This window comes from Aulonocara sp. 'chitande type north' Nkhata Bay, linkage group LG8 (assembly GCF_057382095.1).
Source record: "Aulonocara sp. 'chitande type north' Nkhata Bay isolate Kocher_YH1m ecotype deep benthic linkage group LG8, A_spYH_male_GT1.1, whole genome shotgun sequence".
Lineage (NCBI taxonomy): Eukaryota > Metazoa > Chordata > Actinopteri > Cichliformes > Cichlidae > Aulonocara > Aulonocara sp. 'chitande type north' Nkhata Bay.
In genome coordinates, this window is record NC_141351.1 from 19,092,320 (window position 1) to 19,113,407 (window position 21,088).

At 37.4% G+C, this 21,088-nt stretch overlaps 3 protein-coding genes across 6 annotated transcripts; 2 read left to right on the forward strand and 1 right to left on the reverse strand.

Moving 5' to 3' along the window:
- Nucleotides 1–244: 244 nt before the first annotated feature.
- Nucleotides 245–9,234, forward strand: LOC147323639 (5-hydroxytryptamine receptor 3A-like). Of its 2 annotated transcripts, XM_086304121.1 has the most exons (12): nucleotides 245–267; nucleotides 1,009–1,053; nucleotides 1,330–1,389; nucleotides 1,991–2,154; nucleotides 2,636–2,680; nucleotides 2,826–2,935; nucleotides 3,796–3,965; nucleotides 4,090–4,250; nucleotides 6,502–6,712; nucleotides 7,403–7,582; nucleotides 7,746–7,819; nucleotides 7,990–9,234. In XM_086304121.1, exons 2-12 carry the CDS (start codon nucleotides 1,047–1,049, stop codon nucleotides 8,224–8,226), a joined length of 1,419 nt encoding a protein of 472 aa, XP_086160247.1. In that variant the 5' UTR covers nucleotides 245–267; nucleotides 1,009–1,046; the 3' UTR covers nucleotides 8,227–9,234. The 2 variants fall into 2 exon arrangements, with proteins under 2 accessions (XP_086160247.1, XP_086160248.1); XM_086304122.1 differs by lacking the exons at nucleotides 245–267; nucleotides 1,009–1,053; nucleotides 1,330–1,389; ... (1 more) ...; nucleotides 2,636–2,680; nucleotides 2,826–2,935 and having other exon boundaries at nucleotides 3,681–4,250.
- A 569-nt stretch (nucleotides 9,235–9,803) lies between these two features.
- Nucleotides 9,804–15,024, forward strand: lrrc59 (leucine rich repeat containing 59). 2 transcript variants are annotated; one of them, XM_086304124.1, is made up of 8 exons: nucleotides 9,804–9,979; nucleotides 10,125–10,234; nucleotides 10,392–10,451; nucleotides 10,811–10,969; nucleotides 11,265–11,369; nucleotides 11,452–11,524; nucleotides 12,748–12,939; nucleotides 13,124–15,024. In XM_086304124.1, the coding sequence occupies exons 2-8, from the start codon at nucleotides 10,133–10,135 to the stop codon at nucleotides 13,402–13,404; spliced, it is 972 nt and encodes a 323-aa protein (XP_086160250.1). In that variant the 5' UTR covers nucleotides 9,804–9,979; nucleotides 10,125–10,132; the 3' UTR covers nucleotides 13,405–15,024. The 2 variants fall into 2 exon arrangements, with proteins under 2 accessions (XP_086160250.1, XP_086160249.1); XM_086304123.1 differs by having other exon boundaries at nucleotides 9,805–9,979; nucleotides 13,121–15,023.
- Nucleotides 11,631–20,585, reverse strand: nat9 (N-acetyltransferase 9). 2 transcript variants are annotated; one of them, XM_086304126.1, is made up of 6 exons: nucleotides 20,421–20,570; nucleotides 19,395–19,523; nucleotides 19,166–19,306; nucleotides 18,975–19,034; nucleotides 18,713–18,807; nucleotides 11,631–18,621 (listed from the first exon to the last, which is right to left on the reverse strand). In XM_086304126.1, the coding sequence occupies exons 2-6, from the start codon at nucleotides 19,489–19,491 to the stop codon at nucleotides 18,472–18,474; spliced, it is 543 nt and encodes a 180-aa protein (XP_086160252.1). In that variant the 5' UTR covers nucleotides 19,492–19,523; nucleotides 20,421–20,570; the 3' UTR covers nucleotides 11,631–18,471. The 2 variants fall into 2 exon arrangements, with proteins under 2 accessions (XP_086160252.1, XP_086160251.1); XM_086304125.1 differs by having other exon boundaries at nucleotides 11,632–18,621; nucleotides 19,395–19,504; nucleotides 20,421–20,585.
- Between the last annotated feature and the right edge of the window lie 503 nt (nucleotides 20,586–21,088).

Genomic DNA, 21,088 nt, shown 5'->3' on the forward strand with positions numbered 1-21,088 from the left:
GCTCTGTTTATTTACTTTCACATTCAGGCAGTTTTTTTTTCACTGACTTTGTAACAGCACCATTGGTGTTACTGGTTGCCAATATGCTGCAGCCATTATGCTCTTACAATTGATGTGGACATGGATGTGCAGTAAGTCTTTACATTTGCCCCGCCCTCTTCCAGTGAGGACAGTGAGATTAGTGCAGCATGTGCAGACAACATAGAGAGGTTAACACACTCACAGCCATGAGAATTGTGGGTTTCTTTTTTCTACTCCTCCTCAAAGGTAAGCTGAGACGTTATTGTGTACTGCATGTGTGTTAAATTTATAGAAAGACTGTTTGTTTTTACTTATTATAAATATTTTAGTCTAGGATAGATGCTTGCTTCTCTAAGCATCTTGTAGGCATCTCTGTGATGTATCCAGTTGGAATAATTTACTGACAATATTTACACAAAGGCCTATGATTAACCTTCATGCCAAGTTTTGGTTGCTAAATTCCTGCTCAAACAAACTATTACTTTTAAAAGAATATTATATATAAGATTTGCCAAGTGGGTAAATGGTATAAACTGAGCAATTAGCTGATCTGGGCTGGCAGTAAAAGAGGCAGCCCAGATCAGTCACGAGTGCAGCTTTTCTTTGTGGCTTGCATAAACTGACAATATGGTTGATATTTGTAACTATTGTCATCTTACTGTCCTTCCTGGATGATAAAATACGCAAAGTAGGAAATTTTGCTTTTCATTTTTGTATTAAAAAACTCATTTCTTTCAGGTGGAAATGCCTCCAGTTTAGAGAGACAAGATTATGGTACAGAACAAACACTTCAAAACTTTTTTGCTCTGTGTTTGCCCTGTGATGAGCTCGCAACCTCTCCAAGCTGTGCCCTATACCCTGCCAGCCCCATAGTGACAATGAATTGTACAAGTGGATAAGAACATAGTTAGATGTTATTAACAGATGATGAAATATGAATAATCTAATAGATGTGTATTGTTTGTTTATATGTTTGTTTTTTGCCAGATGGAAATGCTTCCAGTCCTGAGCTACAAGATTTTGGAATGCCATGTAAGAATCTAATTATATAAATATTGTGTAATCATTAAACTTTCCCATTTCTTTAGCCAGGCAGTGTTTTTGTTGTGGATAATTTTCCTGACTAAATAAAGAAAAAATAGTAGGTATACATGTACTTGTGAGCATTTTAAATGGATTTGATGCCATAAAATATAGCTGCTCGTCCCAAGGTAAATATACTAACAGATAAATACATTAAACCAACACTTACCAAATACCATATACTGAAAAATGTGGAAAATAACATCCCATATGTTCTTCTTTCAGTTAATTACTCGGCAGAGATAAAGAATCCTGAAGATATTCTGATCTTTGAACGAATGCGAAGTATGAAACAAAACCTGCAAAACTTCTTCTTTTTCTTCTTCTTGTCTTTCTTCTCAATCTGTCTAATATTGTAGACTGTGAGTATACGTGGAGACTGAACCAGGTTATTGTTTTAATTCTGGGTTGAGTGTTTATGCCTGTATTGAGTCAACAACAACTTGCTGAAACTTATGCGTTTAGAAAACGTATTTTTAAATGAAGACTGTTTTTAAATTTAATTGTCTGCTCAGATCTTCACATTTACAATAATTTCATTAGAGAATTGATTACATATACATGCTCAATTCAGGCCTTTTTGTGACCACAAGCCCCTAGATCCTGGGTTACATTTGTGATCCCATGCTTTTCATGGCTTGTTAAAAGGTTCCTGAAGCAGTCTATACGTACCCACAGAAGTGTTGTTCTGTTGTTCATTGACGCCATTAGCTCATAAGCATTAACATGGATAAACATGAAGTTTGAAGTCTCGATAACCACCAGATCACTGAAGTGCTTTTTGAAAGCAAATTTAATTAGCATGGAAGAGTGGAAGGTGGAATTTGTTTTTTCTTTTTCTTGCAGGAATTTACTCTCTAATGCATTATATGTGTATTCATTTCAGATAGACAAATGGACACAGATGAAAGTTGCAGTTCTCAGGCTGTTGTAAACTACCTGAACCTAACCCAAGACAGTCACAAATACACTCTGAGCCGGCCTGTTAAACGCCACAATCATCTTACATGGATATTTGTTGAAATGAAAATTTTTGCCATCCTAGATGTGGTAAGTTATTTTTACTGTTTTGTTTATTTTTAATGACTGCTCTTGTTTTTAATGTTATTCCCTCTGTAGCTGATTAAAAGGATCATAGCAAACCATCTTTTTCAGCTACATTCACGGAGCTGGAAATTTTTTAAATACTGCATTTCAGTCTGGACAATTTAAGTCAATTAATTACTGTCATTTCCATCTGTATGTGACCGACCCCCCCTCTCTGACTACATGGAAAGTTGTTGATTAAGTCAGAAAAGACATGGAACGGGGGGTTGTGGTGGACTCTGGTTGCACAGTGGTTTGCGGATGAGTGTCTTTTGTCCTGTCTTCCTTCCCTCACCCCCAATCAGTCGTGGCAGTTAGCTACAGCTATATAAATAAAATTGAACTGAATTAACCGTATGCCATTAGCCATCAGATGGTGTGAGATGGCACTGAGAAAAGCTCAGCTTCTCCCTGAAGTAACACTGCTCAATTTCTTTGCTCACAGAGAGAAACTGATCAGACCTTCATTTCTTACATTTGGGTTTATTTGGTGAGCCTATTCTTAAAAATACATAATTTCTCACTCTATTGGTGAAATTAAAAGTATTATTTTTAAAATGACATTTTCATCTTTTCCTCGCTTTTTTTCCCCTCTACTTGTACCTCGTCTCTCTTTTTCTCATTCCTCTGTGCAGAGATGGGACAATGAGCACATTTGGTGGGATCCAAATGAGTTCTGTGGACTTGATCATATATTAGTTCCAACCAAGCTTTTGTGGATGCCGGATCTAACTATTGAAGAAATGTAAGTTTAATAAACACTCACTGATTCACAAACAGTCACTACCAAAGAAATTTATTGTTTAGAAATGACAAAAGCCTGAGACATTTAGATTAATTTGCAGGGAAAACATACATTTTCATCAAGCTGTAACCTTTCAGTCATCAAATAGCTAATGGAATAGAAAATATAGCTAATGAAAAGGTTAGAAAAAAACAATCTTTACCTGAGACATTAATTTTGTCTTTGAAACTTTGAATCACCATACAAAAAACAAAGAGGGAATATGATGCAATGATCACAGTGCATCCATTGTCTTGAATGTGGTGATTTTGTCAGACATCACTGCTTTGCAGACAAAACTGTTTAAGTCCTCTTTGTTCAAAGTTTTTACCGATAGCATCCTTCTTATTATTAATAATAATATTATTAACTATCCACTATCTCACCTTGTAAGCCTCTTGAAATCTCTCTCAAATGTAGAAGTGATATTTTTCAGGTCATTTTCTTCTGTAATATTCTCTTCTGTGCTGTATCTGCTGTATGCAGCAGCCTTCAGACAGTGTAACTGCTGATTTTAAAAAATATCAAAATGTGTTCGAACTTCAGAAATTAGACTTTGGTCACCCTAGTTTATTTTTAGTTCATAGCAGTTTAAAGCAGCGCAGTGAGTAACTAAGATGTGGCTAGATGAATCTTCCATTTAAGCTCCTCCCACCAGTAGCTAGTTAGCTGTTTTATGCTATAGATACTAAAAAAATACCATTCTTATACATGAGAGTTTTTTGTTTACATAGTAGGTGTACTTAGCTTGTTACAGTCCGTAACAGATAATATACTATTTTTAGTTACCATAATCTAATTTGTTCTCATTGGTTACTCAGGACAGAGAAGGACAAAGCCTCTCCAAGTCCTTATCTCAACATTAGGAATTACGGTTGGGTTGAATTTAGGAATGATCAGGTAGTGCTAAGCACCTGCAAGATGCACGTGTACAAATTCCCCTTTGACATTCAGAGCTGCAACCTCTCCGTGAAGTCTATCATGCACTCTGGTGAGCCCATAACATTTTGTTTGCATGTGTTTTCAATGGTCTGATGAGCACACAGCATCAGAAACCACAACATGTATTCCTTCCTTGTTGGACTGCTCACAGTTATTTTTATATTTCACTACAGATGAAGAAATTCTGTTATTCTACCAGGAAAACAGTACTTTGATCTCAGAGTGGTCTCGTGAGGTGATGCACACACAGTACGAGTGGCTGTTCATCAACATGTCAGTCACCAACAAAACTGTTAACCATTTTGGCTTCAACCAAACTACGATTATTTACACTGTAAGTATTGCTAAAAGCAGAATAAAAAAGTTGTTTTTCAATCGTGTACATTGCATACTTTAGCCACACTATGATGACTCATGTTTCTACAGCAAATAAAGGATATCACTATCCATGCTGCTGCGGTTTAGTAAGTTGTAGAGCAATGCAGTGTGCTTGTTGCCAAGTTAGTTGGTTCAAATTAGCAATGATATATTTCAGATAAATACACTTTATTAAGGGGGGGCACACTCTGGCGACAGTGGGAAGGAAAAACTCCCTTTTAACAAGAGGAAACCTCCGGCAGAACCAGGCTCAGGGAGGGGCGGGGCCATCTGCTGCGACCGGTTGGGGTGAGAGAAGGAAGACAGGATAAAAGGCATGCTGTGGAAGAGAGACAGAGATTAAAAACAAGTAGTATTCAGTGCAGAGAGGTCTATTAACACATAGTGAGTGAGAAAGGTGACTGAAGAAGAAATACTCAATGCATCACAGGAATCCCACAGCCACCTACACCTATTGCAGCATTATAGGGATGATTCAGGGTCACCTGATCCAGCCCTAACTATATGCTTTATCGAAAAGAGAAGTTTTAAGCCTAATCTTAAAAGTAGAGATAGTGTCTGTCTCCTGAATCCAAACTGGAAGCTGGTTCCACAGAAGAGGGGCCTGAAAACTGAAGTTCTCCCCTGAGTTCTCCCCATGTTTGCATGGGTTCTCTCTGAGTACTCAGGCTTCCTCAGTCCAAAGACATGTAGTTAGTGGGGATAGGTTAATTTGAAACTCTAAATTGCCCATAGGTGTGAATTCGGGTGTGAATGTGAGAGCGAATAGTTGTCTGAGTCTATGTGTCAGCCCTGTGACAGCTGGGATTGGCTCCAGCCTCCCCGCAACCCTGAAAAAAATAAGTGGAGGAGAATGGATGAATGGATGGATAGTCACTTTATTAATATACATAAATTACTCATATATATACTTCATTTGTAAAAGAGAGTGTAGGTGTACAGAAATGTTCCTTTAAATGTAGCATAACAATGGTGACAGGAATAATGCTAAGATCTTTGCAAGTCAAAGTTACATACCGATCAAACGGCATTGATTCTCAGAGAAAGCAGACATTGTTAACTACCAAGTAAAATAACTGAATGTACAACACAAAATAGATGGATGGAAGGCCTCAGGGCAAATAATCTGCAGGTGATCTCTACAAACTACAAGTTGCATCAATCAACAAAAATATATAGCCAGTCCAGACTGAGGCAGCGGCGGCATGTATATGACTCCTATAACGGTATAGGGAACAGCTGTGCAAGGGAGGGATGCTCAGATAGAAGATGCTATTTATAATTTATAAATAAATATAATACAGAAAAGGGCCATCAGATTAATACATAATGCAGGGTACAGGGATCATACAAATAGACTATTTTTCAAAATGCAAGCTATTAAATTCCAAGACTTAGTGGAGTTTAAAACAGTGCAAATAATATATAAAGTAAGAAATAAAATGCTTCCAAAAGAAATCTGTAAATTGATTATAGATAGAGAAGGTGAGTATAACTTAAGAGGGAAATGGAATTTAAAAATACAAAGTGTTAGAACAACTTTAAAAAATTTGTCTATCTCTATAGCAGGAGTTAAATTATGGAACAGTCTAACAAAAGAAATGAAAGAAAGTAACAACATAAACCAGTTTAAAATGAAATATCAAAAACACATTTTTAACAAATATAAGAATGAAGAAAACAGGGTTAACCCAGGGCGGTAATGTTGCTCGTAATAGTGTTTTAGTTTGTTTGTCTCATAATTTGTCAATCTGCAAACCGTCACTCCTCATTTATATGAAAGTAACTATTCTGTGGTGGGGCTTGTTTATTTGTTTTGTTTATTTGTTTATTTGTTTGTTTTGTTTTTGTCTTTGCTTTACTTTTGCTTCATATGTTGTTTGCTTAATTTAAGGCTAAAAGAAAATTAAATCAATGAGAGGTAAAATTTGAGGGGGTAGGGACTAATACGTGTATACTTCTGAATACTCCTTTTCAAACAAAAGAATGGAATGATATTTTGTAATGATTGTGAAGTCACATGTTTGAAATAAAAATGAACTGAACTGAATATAATATTCTTTTTGCTACTGCACATTGTCACATAATCTTTGTTTATTGCAGCAAAAAAAATGTTTGATATTGTTACTTGTCTTTCTGTGGCTATCTTGTTAGCATATGTATAGTTACCTCTATCCAACATAACCACCTGACATAAAATTTGGCAGATTACCATGAAGAGGAGATCTGTACTCTACATTGCCAATTTCTTGCTGCCAGTCCTCTTCTTCTTGTTTCTGGACTTGGCTTCTTTCCTGATCTCCGACAGTGGTGGCGAAAAACTCGGCTTTAAGATCACTGTCCTGCTCGCTGTCACAGTGATGCAACTTATTCTCAATGAGATTCTGCCCTGCTCTTCAAACAAGGTTCCACTTATAGGTAATGCAGCTGAATCTATCCTTTGTTTGACTGTGCATAGTGCACCAGTTTTACTGCAGAGTTGAGATCTTTTAACACTGAGCTATTTGTTTTAAAACACAATTAATTTTAATAATGACCAAAGCAACCAAAGATGTACTGATCCACCCGCAAAACACTTCAAGCTGCTCATCTCACTGTAACAACAAGTAACTTTGCTGACTCAACACATTATGTGTCCTTGTGATTACTGGGATTCTGGCCTTCACTCTGTGCTCCAGTCTAATTTCACTTCAGTTAAGTTCTGCTGTATCACATCAAAATACCAGTACACAGCCAATAGAGTTAGTGCTTTGAGCAGTCCAATCATGTCAATTATACATCCCCTGGCATTTCACATAAAGGAAACAAACTTACCAGTATATGAGTGTTTTTGTTATTTTTCAGGGCTAATTGTTGTGCAAACCTTAATAAGTCATATCTGTATGATTTTAATACTCTACTCTCAAAATGTTGCACTCTGAAAAGGAAAAGAATAAAATACAAATTAAAAAACTGCAAAATTCATACAATGTTTCTTTAGTAGATACCAATAGCAGTTTTTAACTTTAAAAAATGGTTATGTGCTGCTGTAGACTGTTGGTTAATCTGGCTTACAGACTCAATAATTATTTACTTCTCCATCTTATTGATGCTGTCTGCTCTCCTCAGCAATCTACTGTATTGGAATTTTTGCTCTCATGCTGCTCAGCCTACTGGAGACAATGTTGGTGATGTATCTGATTGAGAAAGACTCAACAGCCCAACACAATGAGACAAATGAGGACCAAAGCCTGACTGAGAGATGTGGGGAAAAACAGCGCAAATCCAACTTCCAGTGCTCTTTTAGAGGTATGCTGTCCCATAGTATCATATAAGCTTATCATACAAACCTCTATTACCCTTGCAGGCTTGTATGTGTAGGTACGGTTTACAAGCTCAGACTGTTTCAGAGCTTACTATATACTGATTGTTTGTATCATTCTAATGATGTGGCGTTCTGTATGTCCTTTAGACATGACAAAATTCATTCACTGTGCATCTGTCTATGATGCAGCTACTGATGAAGCACCACCTGTGACCAAAGAGGTTAGATTAAAGTACAACAGCTATTATAAGCATGGAAGAAATATATCCCTATACTGAATGAGAAAAAAATTACATTATAAGGCAAAAAATGTTTATTGCATGTAGCAGCAACTAATAGACCATATATGGCCTAAAACCTTGTTAATTGCCTTTCTACAAAACCACATTAGGGTAGCACCAACAAACTGATGGAGGTGTCATTTGATATGGAAAAGATCTCAGATGAGCTGGAGAAGATTGAGAAAACTGTGAATCTGCTCAACAGCAACGAGAGCAAAGAGGAGAAATCCGGCTACTGGACCAGAATGGTTAAAGTCATCAACAGGGTTTTCTTAATTTGCTATATCATAGCAGCTACTGTATTTATAGGAACTATGTTTTCATTGTGGAGAACTGCTGAAGACTAGTATCTCTAAAGTCCAATGAAATAACAACAACAACAACAATAATAATAATAATAATAATAATAATAATAATAATAATAATAATAATAATAATAATAATAATAATAATAATAAATATTGCCGATTACATGTACTTATGTGTGGTCTTTGTTCACACCTGTAGTTCATTTCCTTTTGATTAAACCAAGGAATAGGCCAGTTAGGTCAATTTTGTCTCATCTGATGCATCTAATATTTACTGACCTGTTATACATTACTGTATGTATTACACTCTTTTGATGTGAAATGCTCAGTTTATTCTTCAAGTACACAATGAATTATTTAAAGTCTATTGTTTTGTAAGTGTAGCTGACAAATCGAGTTAAAAGCTCATCTGTGGGAATGTAAAACAATGTAGCTACTGCTGCTTTATGTGCACATTTACAACTGTATGCTCTTTTAATGCGTAGTCATTATGTCTTTCTATAACAACCAAAAAACCAACCAGGAGCATGTATCAAAGGTGATCAAATGAAAAAAATAAAATAAATGGAAATTGGAATGTACAATCAGCGGTCTTTATGAGGTACACTTGTTTAACTGCTTGTTGTTGTAAATGTCTAAATAGCCAATCAAACATAACCAGCCAATCAACCTAGCACCTTTGGGATGTATTGAAACATTATCACATCATGGATGTCCAGCTGACAAATCGACAGCAACTTTGTCCTACTATCATGTTAATATGAACCAAAATATTTGAGCAATGTCTAAATGTGTGTCACAGAGAATTAAGGAAAGTGTTCCTGTTGAGTGTATGTGTGTGGGTGAGTGTGCAGTCCAGAGAGATCTACCTCCACGCTGTAAGCTATCCAAAATGGTAAATACTTTTTCTTCTTTCTTCTTCTTCTTCTTATTATATAATATATTTTAAATTTGGTGCAGTGTTAGACTATTGCCAATTTCTAGAAAGTTGGCATTGATAAAACATTGGTTCTGGCTATTTCTTGATGTTGTATTTTAAAAGTTGCAGGTGGTAGAATTTTATTATTTGTAAATTTACATTTACAAATCACAATGTAAATTTTCACAAATTCTGAATTACAGAATTTCTCAACATTCAATTTAATAGCAATGCCTGGTGAAAGATATAGTAGATCATTTGTCTTTGGGCTCAGCGCTAAAGGGACTCTTTCATTAATTCTTCCATTAGAAACGCTGCACAATTGCAAAACTTTTCATTAAAGCTTCCTCTTGTACAATCAGTTTAAGCCTCTTAATTTCACATCTATGTAAATTTAAGAGAAGATGCTGAAGTTTGGGTTCTTTTGCACTTGAGGGATGTCAAGAAGAGAAGCATGGATTGACACATCAAATATAACTGCCATTTCTATTGCCCCCACACACTAACTATTTTAATTTGTTTATAATTATTACTCACAATTTATATTTTATTTAATAATTTCATATTATCATATTCATCATTTATAATTTAGTATATTATGACTTTTAAGAATAAGATCAAAGATAGCACTGGTTGCAGTGCGCTGTTTCCTCCGTTGCTACAGGGGGCGCTGTTCGCTTCAGTATCTCCGTATTGTCGCTCAGTTAGTGACGTGGATTTTCATTGAAGCAGTCAGTGCTGCCAGAAGCAGTTTCTCCAGCCTTATAGAGCTCTCCTTCTAACGCATTTTAACCACATTTACAAGGTGAATCCGTCGCTCTCTTTCGTCGTGTTTCACTTTTTAACACAGTTGTGCCGCAGCTGTCGAAACAGGTGAGCAGGTCGCGTAAAATGTTCACATTGCAGGGTTTTCCTGTTGCTAGTTCAGAAGTATCTGCAGTAAAAAACTACAGAAACTGGCCACTCATGTCAGTATTTCTTTGTGACAGTCCTTGTGATGTGTGTTTACTCACCACAGACTCCAGGATGAGTAAAAACAGCAAAGTGTTGAACCTGAAGGATAAAATCAGTGGGAATGAAGTGGACCTGAGCTTGTGTAATCTCACTGAGGTGCCAGTCAGGGAGCTGGTAAGTTACTCAGCTGCTTCAAAGCATACTGTAGTTTTACACTCACCGTTACTCTGCTGTGGTTTGTTCCCATTTCTGTTTCTTGGTTAAAATGTCTGTTAAATAATTACCTGCCACTAATGTCAAACTTGACTTATAATGTGATGTTTTCCAATAGGCCTTGTTCCCCAAAGTAACAGTTGTGGACTTATCTTGTAACAACATTACCTCCCTTCCTGTGAGTATTGAACACTCAGATTAAACATTTTGTTTGTTTTTGATCAAGTTGATGCTCTTAATAATACAATTTCTTGCAAAGACTGTTTGTTTGAGAAGTTTTAGAGGTCAAAATTATTTTATCTTATTAGGTAATTGATCATCTTCAAATGTTTTAAGTATTTCTTTGTCTTAGTTACTTTTTCATTGTTTTAAAAAGTAATCACTCTTGCTTTAGTGAAGTATTTTCAGTAACTTACATTTTCTGAAACTCTGGGAGCGACAAGTTGAATTACCCTGCATGCATTCAAATGTCTTAATGAATGAGCTGGGATGTTTATAACTGCTGTGTGTCTCTTTGACTGGGTTATCCTCCTGCAGCCAGAGTTCTGCAACCTGACCCACCTAGTGAAGGTGGATCTGAGTAAAAACCAGCTGACCGGTCTCCCAGATGACCTGGGGAACCTGGTGAACCTTCAGCATCTAGACCTGTACAACAATAAGCTGACAAACCTGCCAGTGAGCTTCTCTCAGCTCAGGGTGGGTGTTCTTTGATAGATGTGCATCCATTGTTTAAGTTAGCCTCATCCAGCAGCCTTAGCTTAGCATAAAGAGCTAAATTCATAGCCAGAGTTTGACCTACTGGATGTAAATCTCCTAAATCTCAGGAAGACGCTAGTATATGTTTCTAAACAAAAATCCTTTGCTTTTTTGTTAACCTTTGCTGCTGATAACTTGCTGTTTTCTTACTTTGTAATTACAAGGTGTGAAGCGTGTGGTTGTTGAGGTTCCCAAGCTCAGTTTTGGCTCTTTCTGTGTGTGTCTTTGTGTTCAGAGTCTCAAATGGTTGGACCTAAAGGATAACCCACTGGAGCTTGGCCTGGCCAAGGCAGCAGGAGACTGTCTGGATGAGAAACAGTGCAAACAGTGCGCCACTAAGGTGACAGAGAGAATGACGAGTCAGCAAATTGATGATATTACCATAAATGCGTCCAATACTAAAGATCGTGGGGTTTTTTTAGGTTCTGCAGCACATGAGAGCCATTCAGGAGGAGGTCGATCATGCTCGAGAGAAACGACTTTTAAGAGAAAAAGGTAGGCAACATAATCATTTGAGAACTTCAAAAAAGTAATAACTAGGAGAAAAAAAGCTATTTTAAACTAACAAGTATACTGTTGCATTTGGTTGAGAAAACTGTTTGATACATTAAAAGAAACTGATTTGCAAAGTGGGGTCATATCCTCCCCAAGTGTTACAGGAACATATTTATCCTGTGTATCGTCCACACAAACAACACATTTTTGAAGTTGTGTGAAATGTAGCGGAAACTTCATCTGTAGCTTTAAAAAAACAAATGCAGTGGAATACAGTGAAGTTAAGTATTTCTTACTGAGATCCAGGGTTGTAGAAATTATGAAAACGCACATTTAAAATGCTCTGCGTATAGTAAGGAAACTTAGATGTTATCAACCATTAGTATTCACACTGATTGATGTACATTAATGAAGCACGAGTCTCATTGTGCCCTTGGAACAGACTATAAAAGGATTTGAAAATGTTGACTGAATAAAAATGGAGGATTATAGAATTAATACTACAGAAGTGCTATTAAAACAAAAAACCCCATAAAACAGGAAAAATAATAATAATAAAAATAAATAATAAATGAATGAATAATAAAAAATAATTCTGATGAAAATGTGGGACTTTGAGGGTGAATTCTATCACAATTAATATTGTTCTTACTATTAAAACATTGTGGTTAAAAGTTGCAGTGACACAGAATGATTACATGTGTAAAATAAGACTGCTATTACGCTAGTTTATTTTTACACAGGCACAAGTATGTTATGTTCCTAGTTGGGGGTTTAAAACACAAAAAGTCTAAATAGTATGAATCTAAAAAGCAGACATCAAGACAAATGAAACAAGGAAAACTATACTTACGACTTTACTGTAAAGTGTGTTCATGAATTCTTTCATTCAGTCATGCATTGCTCCACCACTCAAATCTATCATTGTTAAAAATCTGAGTTTTCAGTTAGATAAATGTATTTAAAGGTTAGTGCAGACTCGCACAATAATTTTGTGGGTTGTTTTTGTTCTGGATTATTTGAAAAAGTATCGCAAACAACAGACTGAGAGGATCGTTGTTAATGGGAGTCTTGTTGCCGCTGTGAAAAGAAGTAAATGCACTTCATCTCATTTATGGACAGCAGGAAAAAGCTCCCTGAAATACAAGCTTATAATGTCCCAGCAAGAATAAATCTGTGTAATTGCATCTCTTCTGGCCACATTTCCTTCATCCTTTAATCAGAGCTGGAGAGGAAGAGGGAGGCGAAGCAGAGGGAGAGGGAGGCCAGAGAGAGGGAGGCTCGCAAACGGGAAAAGGCAGAGGAGAAGGAGAAGAGGAGGAAAGAGTACAATGCTCAGAAGGCAGCACTGGCTGCACAAGAGCAACAGAAGAAGAAAAGTGAGGAGAAGAAGAAGAAGAACGGACAGGCAGCAGGTGGTAAATCTATTGAAATAGAAAGTATTCGTATCTATGTTTGAAGACTTTATTCAGCTTGTAACAGGCCTTTTCTTTTTTCCTTTTTCTTTGAAATGCACAAATCACTCAAAGTGGTCAGAAAATCTTTTATTTCTGGTTTGACGAGTCACTCTGATATCAAGCATGTGTTTCGTTACAGCAGATAAAAAGGTCGCTGTGGAGTCTAAGCCTAAACCTCGCCGTTCTGTCATTGGTCTGATCTTCAAGCTCCTCCTCCTGCTGCTTGTGGGATTGGCTGGAGTCGCCGCTGTCTGTCACCTGACTGACCTGCAAAAGGAAGCTTTCTGTCTGCCGATAAACGCCGCAGTGGACGACGGCCTATCCTGGGCCAAAGAGCAGCAGATTGTGCTCAGACAGCTGGTGCAGAATCTGTCGACTGCAGCGAAAGAGTTTCTCGAATCCACACAAACATCTAAGAACTAAATACTCAAGCCTCCATCAAAGCTCAGAGCTCCAGGTTTTCCACTATCACCTGTGAACCAAGGGATTTTGTGTGTTTGTTTTTTAAATATGAGAAATCATGAGTCTCATTAAAATGGGTAACCCTGCATCTCCTTACCATGTTTGTGATGCTGGGGAGGTGAAAGGTCTGTACAGATAAATGACAATGGAACAGGTGTGAAAACCATCTTAAATTCCTATGGAATTGTTTCTCTTGTACCCTCTTTGTACTACAGTGTGTTTTTTAAAAAAGAAGAAGAAGTAATCATCTTAAATGTCTCCCTGTCAACCATGTTTTGCACTTTGACCAGCAGCCAGCTGGTTTGTTTTCTGTGCATTACACGGAGCACAGGCTGTATTTGAGAGACGTTCAGTGAAGTGTCAGGGGGCCCTGTCTGTGCTGCACCAGTCACATGTTAGCTGCCAGTCACAGTTGTCCATTTGCCAGTGTTAGATTAGGCAGTCTGAGCATGTGCAGTAAAAGCTGTGTCAATACAAAGCCTTTCCAGCCATATAGTCAACCCTCCTTAATTTTGCACTTTGGAGTCCAAATGATAGAAGTGGATTTTATGTTGTCACAGCTTATATCCTCAGCCGGCAAAACATTTTCAGTCACACGAATACCAAAGATATCAGAGGTAATTAAGAAAAAGTGTCGGTATTATCCAGCAGAGAGCAAAATCTCTTGTTTAGTACATCCTGTTTCCTGCTTCCAGATCTTTAACAAGAGCAAAAATCCCCTTTCTGACGGTGTAAAGTTGCTTAACCACAAATCGAATCCCGTTTAATAAAAGAAAAGGGCAATTTCACCAGCACATCTCGGTTTTTCTGCATAATAAATAAATGCTGCTGTAGTACGTGCAAGAAATCTGTCTGCACAAATAAATAAAGTGTAATTCATTACTTTGATGGTGTATGAATGTCATAGGAAGAGATCTTTATCAATAGGAAAGGATGGCCTCCATCCAGTGGCCCAACAACCATCTTCCAAGATTGAATTCGATGTCTTCCATTTCACTATAAAGCTCTGTTTCCTTTATGTGCGTTTATAATAAAAAAAAACAGCAAATCAGAAAACAAACGTTTACCTTGAAAGCTCAATGTGCAAATTTAGAAATACTAAATAATTTCAGTTCTGATATAAATTAAAGCTCAGCCAATGCTGATGATTCTAATACAACAGGTCATTTTAAACTTGATAACTCTTTTTTTTCATAAATCCTGCACAGATTGTATCATTTCATAGATTTTTCCTGCTTCCCAACTGTGAGTATTTATCGCAGACCTAATTTTTCAGTAACAATGTACAAACTGTAAATTTGTCTTTAAACTGGACTACCAATAAACAAGCTTTGCTACTGTCGCAATAAATGAATGTTTAATTCAGATGCAGCGGTGAAGGACAAATAAAACTCATTCAGATATTCTGTTTCAAACATCTTTAGTTGTGAATTTCATTCATTTTCACTTTATTGAAAGAGTGGTGTGCTGTTTTTAAAAGCGTGGCATGTCTATCTATGTCTTTCTAACCCCCAAGACTGCTAGTTCAATGTGCATATTGAATTAGCAGTGTAAATAAAAAGCCTTTTTAAAAAAAAATCTGTTTTTTTGTGTAATTTTCCTGTCGGCATAATTAAATGTGCTGCAAAACATATTTGGCTCATATATTGTTTGTGACAGAATAACACCTTGGTGACAAGAAAATGCCGTCAATAGGTTCAGGTCTAGTTTTGTCTTTGTTAATGTAAAATATAGTGTTCAGTCTCTGCACTGCCATTTCATGACATTAGCTGCAGACAATAAATAAAGGCAGGACTTGTACTATGCATTTTTTTTTAAGTTCCATCTCTCCTCTGCTAATTCGACGTATTTCAGCTTTAGCATAGCATTCAAAATAGTGTTGAGGTGGTGCAATATGGAATAGAAGAAATGGTCAACATCCTGGTCATTTATGTAAACGCTGACACGTTTCTTTAGTTATAACCCCAACAAGTTGGATAGTTGGCTTCCTGGGTTTTGCAGTTTGGTGAAATGTTTAACGTTGTTGTAAAATGTTGTGAAACATAAAGTACTCAGGTGATGGAGAAAGTAATAGAGAATCAGTGTGTAATGAGCCTGAATGTAGCTTCTCTGGAGCTTCTGACTTTATTACATCAATGTGACAAACAGGTGGAGCTCATGTGATTATTTGGTATGTTATATGTTAAAGCACCAGGATGGGCTTGGTGGTGAAATGCAGCTTAGAAGGTCAAAAAAGAACTATAATGCTCATATTCAAGTTACCATTGATGATCATTGTTAGTGTTTAAGAAAACATCTTGATCCACTTTTACAGCTGCACTAAGACACCTCAGAGGACTCTGTGCTGTTAGAGCCATTCTCCAAAACTAGACTAAAACTAAACTAAACGAGCTAGAAATTGCAAACAATACCACAAACATTACTCAGAATGCACTCCTTGGACAATTGTAACCTGAGTCTATAAACCACCTAATATGACCAACAAAGCGTTCCGTTTTAGCTGCCGCTGCCATCCATTAGCTTTTTGTCTAATACGACCATTTTGTGTGAATGAAGTCTGGGAAACCACAACAAATAAGTTTTTTAAAAAAAGAAAGAAAATGGGTGGAAAGTGCCTTTAGTGGCGGTTCGTGTTTCCTAAATCTGATTTTCCAAAATAGGGTTGGAAGGAAATTCAATTAAAGGTTTGGTGTCACAACTGAAGTTAATGTAGCAATTCTTCAAAAAAAAAAAGTACCTCTCAGTTCAAGTCTAACAAAACAAGACTGAAAGAAATCATTTCAGTCTTGAACAATCATTCAAGCAGCCACACTGCAATCTGCTTTTCGTTAGGTCCATGTTTTTGGGAGAATTACTTTTTTTGAGGGTAATTTTGAGAAAAAAAAGTACATTATATCACCTGTTTTGGAATTTCTATATATCTTTTCCCTATTTTAAGGGCTCAGAAGTAATCCATTTTACAGCTCCATGAGGCCTGTTCCATCATTATTTAATGACAAATTAGGCAGATAAATCTGGAGTTCATCTGGAGTTGATTTCAAGTCTTAAACTTGATGGGGAAAAAACCTTTCACAGGTCAGCAATCAACAGATGTCTTTATAAAAAAGGAAATCCTGACAGTTTAAGAATCATCTGGATTGTATTCTTCAATAGCCCAGTCAGTCACATGATCTGAACCCAGTGTAGCATGGTTTTCAGTTACTGAAGGCCGAAAGACCCACAAAGAAGCAGAAACTGAAGGTGGATGCAGATGAAGAGGAAAATTTTAATTAGTTTGTTAGTTACGATCTTATATTCTGCCCTTCTCCACTTTTCTGGGAGGCAGTGGGGAGGTGGAGCGTACAGCCTGATCCGGCGGGGAGGTCTGGGAAGCCAGATTGGGCGCCCCCCTTCCGGCTCTCCTCTCTGCTCTCTCCTATCTTGTCCCTTTTGTGTTACTTCTCTCTATCATCATTTCTACCCCTTTGAAGAATTTAGGCTCCATAAATGCTAAAGAGGTAAGTATTATTTCTCAGTTGCAGTGAATAGATAGAAAATAAACTGTAGGAAACTAAACAGAAGAAAGGAGAAGAAAAATAACAGTTTAACATAAACCAGTGACACGCTCTAGGGCCTGATCAACCCTGGCAGGGCCTCCTTATATGAGGGGGTCTAGTGATAATGGCCGAAACACCCGATGAATCCAAGGTCCACTACTGACGATGTGTCCTAAACTTTAAAATGATAATCTAGATCAGATCTCTAATCCCTAAACCTAACCAAGGAAGGAAAATGGCAGATTAGCCTGGGTAAGACCGAAAGTTGAGGCACAGAACGATGTGTACTGCTGGTAAAGTTTCTGGGCTGCCTTTCCTCATGACAGCCATCCCTCAAGAGTCTCTCCATCTAAAGCAATGCATCAGGGACTGTAACATCTAGTCCTTTTTCCTGAATCTCAAGACCTCATGAATGTCCATTGTTAACTGAATAGGAGGACAGTGAGATTTAGGAGTATGAAGTATGAAAATAAACATGGCAATAAAGCTCCCGCAGCTGGCATTTAATGTTTGACACCAACCAGTTTTCAGCAACAAAATTGAGAAAAATATGTGACATTAAGAGGAATATGAGACTTTAATGTATAAGAGATGTGTAAATAACACATTAGGCTGTGGTTTTTAATGGCTGTGCATCAGTAAGTGGAAAAAAGCTCTTAATTTCATTCTGGGGACAGAGTGAATAATTAAAAAGAAGTAGCGCCTAATGCTGCTGAAAGCTGGTGACTAAAACCATCAGTTTGGTCCAATTTGAAGTTTAGTTTCAAAAAGTCAGAACTGGTCAATAGAAATACTGAACCAAACATAAAAACATCACCTTTCAATTTTAAGTGTAAAGCTTCTCCAAACAAAGGACACCAAAGATATTAACTTGGTTTATAGATAGAGAAGCACAAATCTTTGCATTGGCAAGTGATTTCTAGTTTGCTAAGGTGGTACGCAATCAATATAAAGTGAACCAGCTCCACTAAAAACATCAGCCACAGCATCTTTCATTTCATTTTACTCCTCGGGTTGGAGATGACAACGGTTAAATCAATGTCTCGACTACAGTACACGATTTGATACGTGAGGATGAAAGTTTGATGTCATATTCACACCTATGCATTTGTTTTTCAACAGTGTTCAGGTTACAATTTGCAGGTTTTTTCCTCCGCAAAGTCCAACATCCAGCAAGATCACACCAAAACCACCAAGACGAATTCCACAAACCTGGTGAAGCGTATCCAAAAAGGAAGAACCCATTCAACTCTATTGTGAATCTGGATTTCCTTATTTAAAATTGTATAATGAGGTATGGCTTTGTCCTTGTCTGCCTCTGTTTGTCTTATAATCAGAATTTTTTGCCACTATGTGACAGAAAATAACATTTCTTGTGACTCGAATACAGAATTCTGTTGCAAGTTTTCAGATTCACATGTCATCCTGTCACATCATCCTGCTTCACAAGCTGAAGTCTTTAGAAGGTGAGTGAGAAGCTCAGTATAGAACCTCACTGTGAGAGCAGTTCAGGTCCGCTGCTGCAGGTCTGTCTGTAATCTCGTTCCTTCACGTGAGCTGCATCGTCCAGCAGCTTCGTCCGAACGGACTCATCTACCGTCAGCTCGAGTGTCACCTCTTTAAACACTGCACACTGCGACACCTGCAGCAAGCAAGACTTTGTATTGAATTCCCAAAGAAAAGGTTTATTTTATAGAGCATATCCACAATTCCACACAGTGGGATCTGGTTACCTCTTGGAAGTGGAGCTTCTTGAACATGGTGATGCTGACCTGGTTCTCCAGCCCGATCTTTGCTTGGAACTTTCTGACTCCGAGTTTGGTGACTCCTGATGGAGGAAAACACGCTAATCACCACCATAAAATAACTGTTTTTTACAAATGTAATGTAAAAACTGTACTATACTGTCTACAGTACTTAAAAAAAGGCTGAAAAAATCTTTCATTTCCATACAGAAATCTTTAAAAGTCTGACAGACTGTTCTGGCTGCCTCACCATAGCACATCATCATACGTGTCACCTCCTTTCCGATGCCCTTGCCTCTGTAACTGGGCTCTGTTAAAAAACAAACAATAAAAACACTTCTTCTTTATCACAGAATCAAAACAATGTAACAACTGAACAAAAAGTCTGCACCGAGCATGTAAAAATGCACTGATTGCTCTCTTATAGATGTTTTTAAGAACCTGCTATCATGATCTCCAGCTCAGCCAGCGAAGGGTCTGTTGGATCAGTCAGGAAGATGTTGACATCTCCCACCATGCACTGCTCCTCCTCCACACTGGGGTCAGCCCACCGCTGCTTGTCCAAAATTATGAACGTGCACTCTGGAAAGGCAACATAAAAACACACAAACACAATGAAAATGCTTTTCTTGGCATTGCTTTCCTATCATGTCTACTGACGGCTCCTCACTGTCGTCATCTTCCCTCCAGCTCTTCTGCATGTCGTACTCCTGATCCAGGGTCAGCGGCTCTGAAGCAGTCAGCTGCTGCAGCTCCGGAGACTTCATCCACTCATGATACCTGGATGAAGTTAAACTCACTAATAAAGACGCCCAGGAAATATGAAATAACAAAGACAGCTGGTTACTATGATCAAACTAAATTACTCAGAAATTGAAACATTTGCTGTAATAATAAAAAATAAATAAATAATGGGTTGAGAAAAATCTATTATTGCCAGAATTACGGTAATTATGAACTATATGTTTTAATATGGGAGGTACTTCTGATTTTGCTGTGAAAAAGGCTATAATAGAAGACAACTGTGGCAGATATGCATCTTGCTTCTGGCTCAACCTGTTCAGGAGTTCTCCAGCTGGCTATGTCAATAAAACTGTTTAACTAACTTTTACAGCCACACTCACATGTAAAGAAGCATCCGATGGAAAAACAAACGATGAGCTGAATGAGAACTCAGAGAAAAACATCTGCATGACTGTGTGGCTCAGTCATTTTATTTCAGTGTTATATGACAGGTTATCTCTAACATTAATTTAGGGGGATGACCAGTTTAGAAACACTCTTATAGTGCAATACATCTTAACGAGTTGCAACACAATAGTTAATAGTGCAAAAGCAGAGAAAAGGCTAAGATTATGCCTCCTTTTTCCAGGTTTCACACTTCGCAAAGCCTTTGAAAGACCACGTATTTGATAGCTCTGCCTTAAAACATACTCTTTACTAAAGACAAATAATGTGTCATTAAGCAGTAAATATGACCTGAACGGATTAATCTTTATTCTTTGTATTGCCTTTCCTTGTGCAGTTGTAAATGCTATTGTAAACAAATGTTTTATACTTAGCACTAAAAGACTGTCACATAAAGAGACACACACATTGTAACAAAATGTGGTGATAAGAAGAGGAATAAAAGGGGCAGAGGACAGTAAACAGCTGTGATGCGGGGATCGCTTCCACTAACAGCTGTTCACGTTACCTGGGCACGTGGTTTACGTTGTAAGGAACCAGCACGACTCTGTGTCCCTCCAGTAAAGTGTTCTCGTTTATCTTCATGGCATCAAACCGCTGATGAAGCTGTAATAACTTTAAAAGCGATCCACGTTTCTGCTCAGACACCGCTTCCGCATACACGCTTCCTGCAGCTGCGCACAGGAGTCACACAGACAGGAGGCGCCACCTGCCGGACAGGATTAGGAAGCACGAAAGGCAGGGAGGTTTTGTTTTGTTTTTGCAGAACTTTATTTGAAATTGTAAAGTGAACAGTCAATCGTTCCAGTTCAGTTTGTACAGTAGACATTCAGGGCAAATAAGAGTAACAATAAGCAATACAATGAAAATGAAAATAAGAGGGGTAAATAAATAAATAAAGAAGAAAAAAAGGGATGTGACAGACTTCATAGTAGCTTTGTGCTTGAAAATTGTATCTGTGACAGCTCATTTGTTGAAAATTTCTGGATGAATTTCAATTAATGATAAACCTTTTTAATTTGAATTTCATTTAAGAGAGTTTAAGTAATATTCAATTTCAATTAAAAACAAACTAAATATTGGGATTGAGTTTTGAAATTTACATTTATGCATGTGGAATTTCCCTAGTAAGATATTAAGATTGACAATGGCACATAATTTATTTTCTTTGGTTTC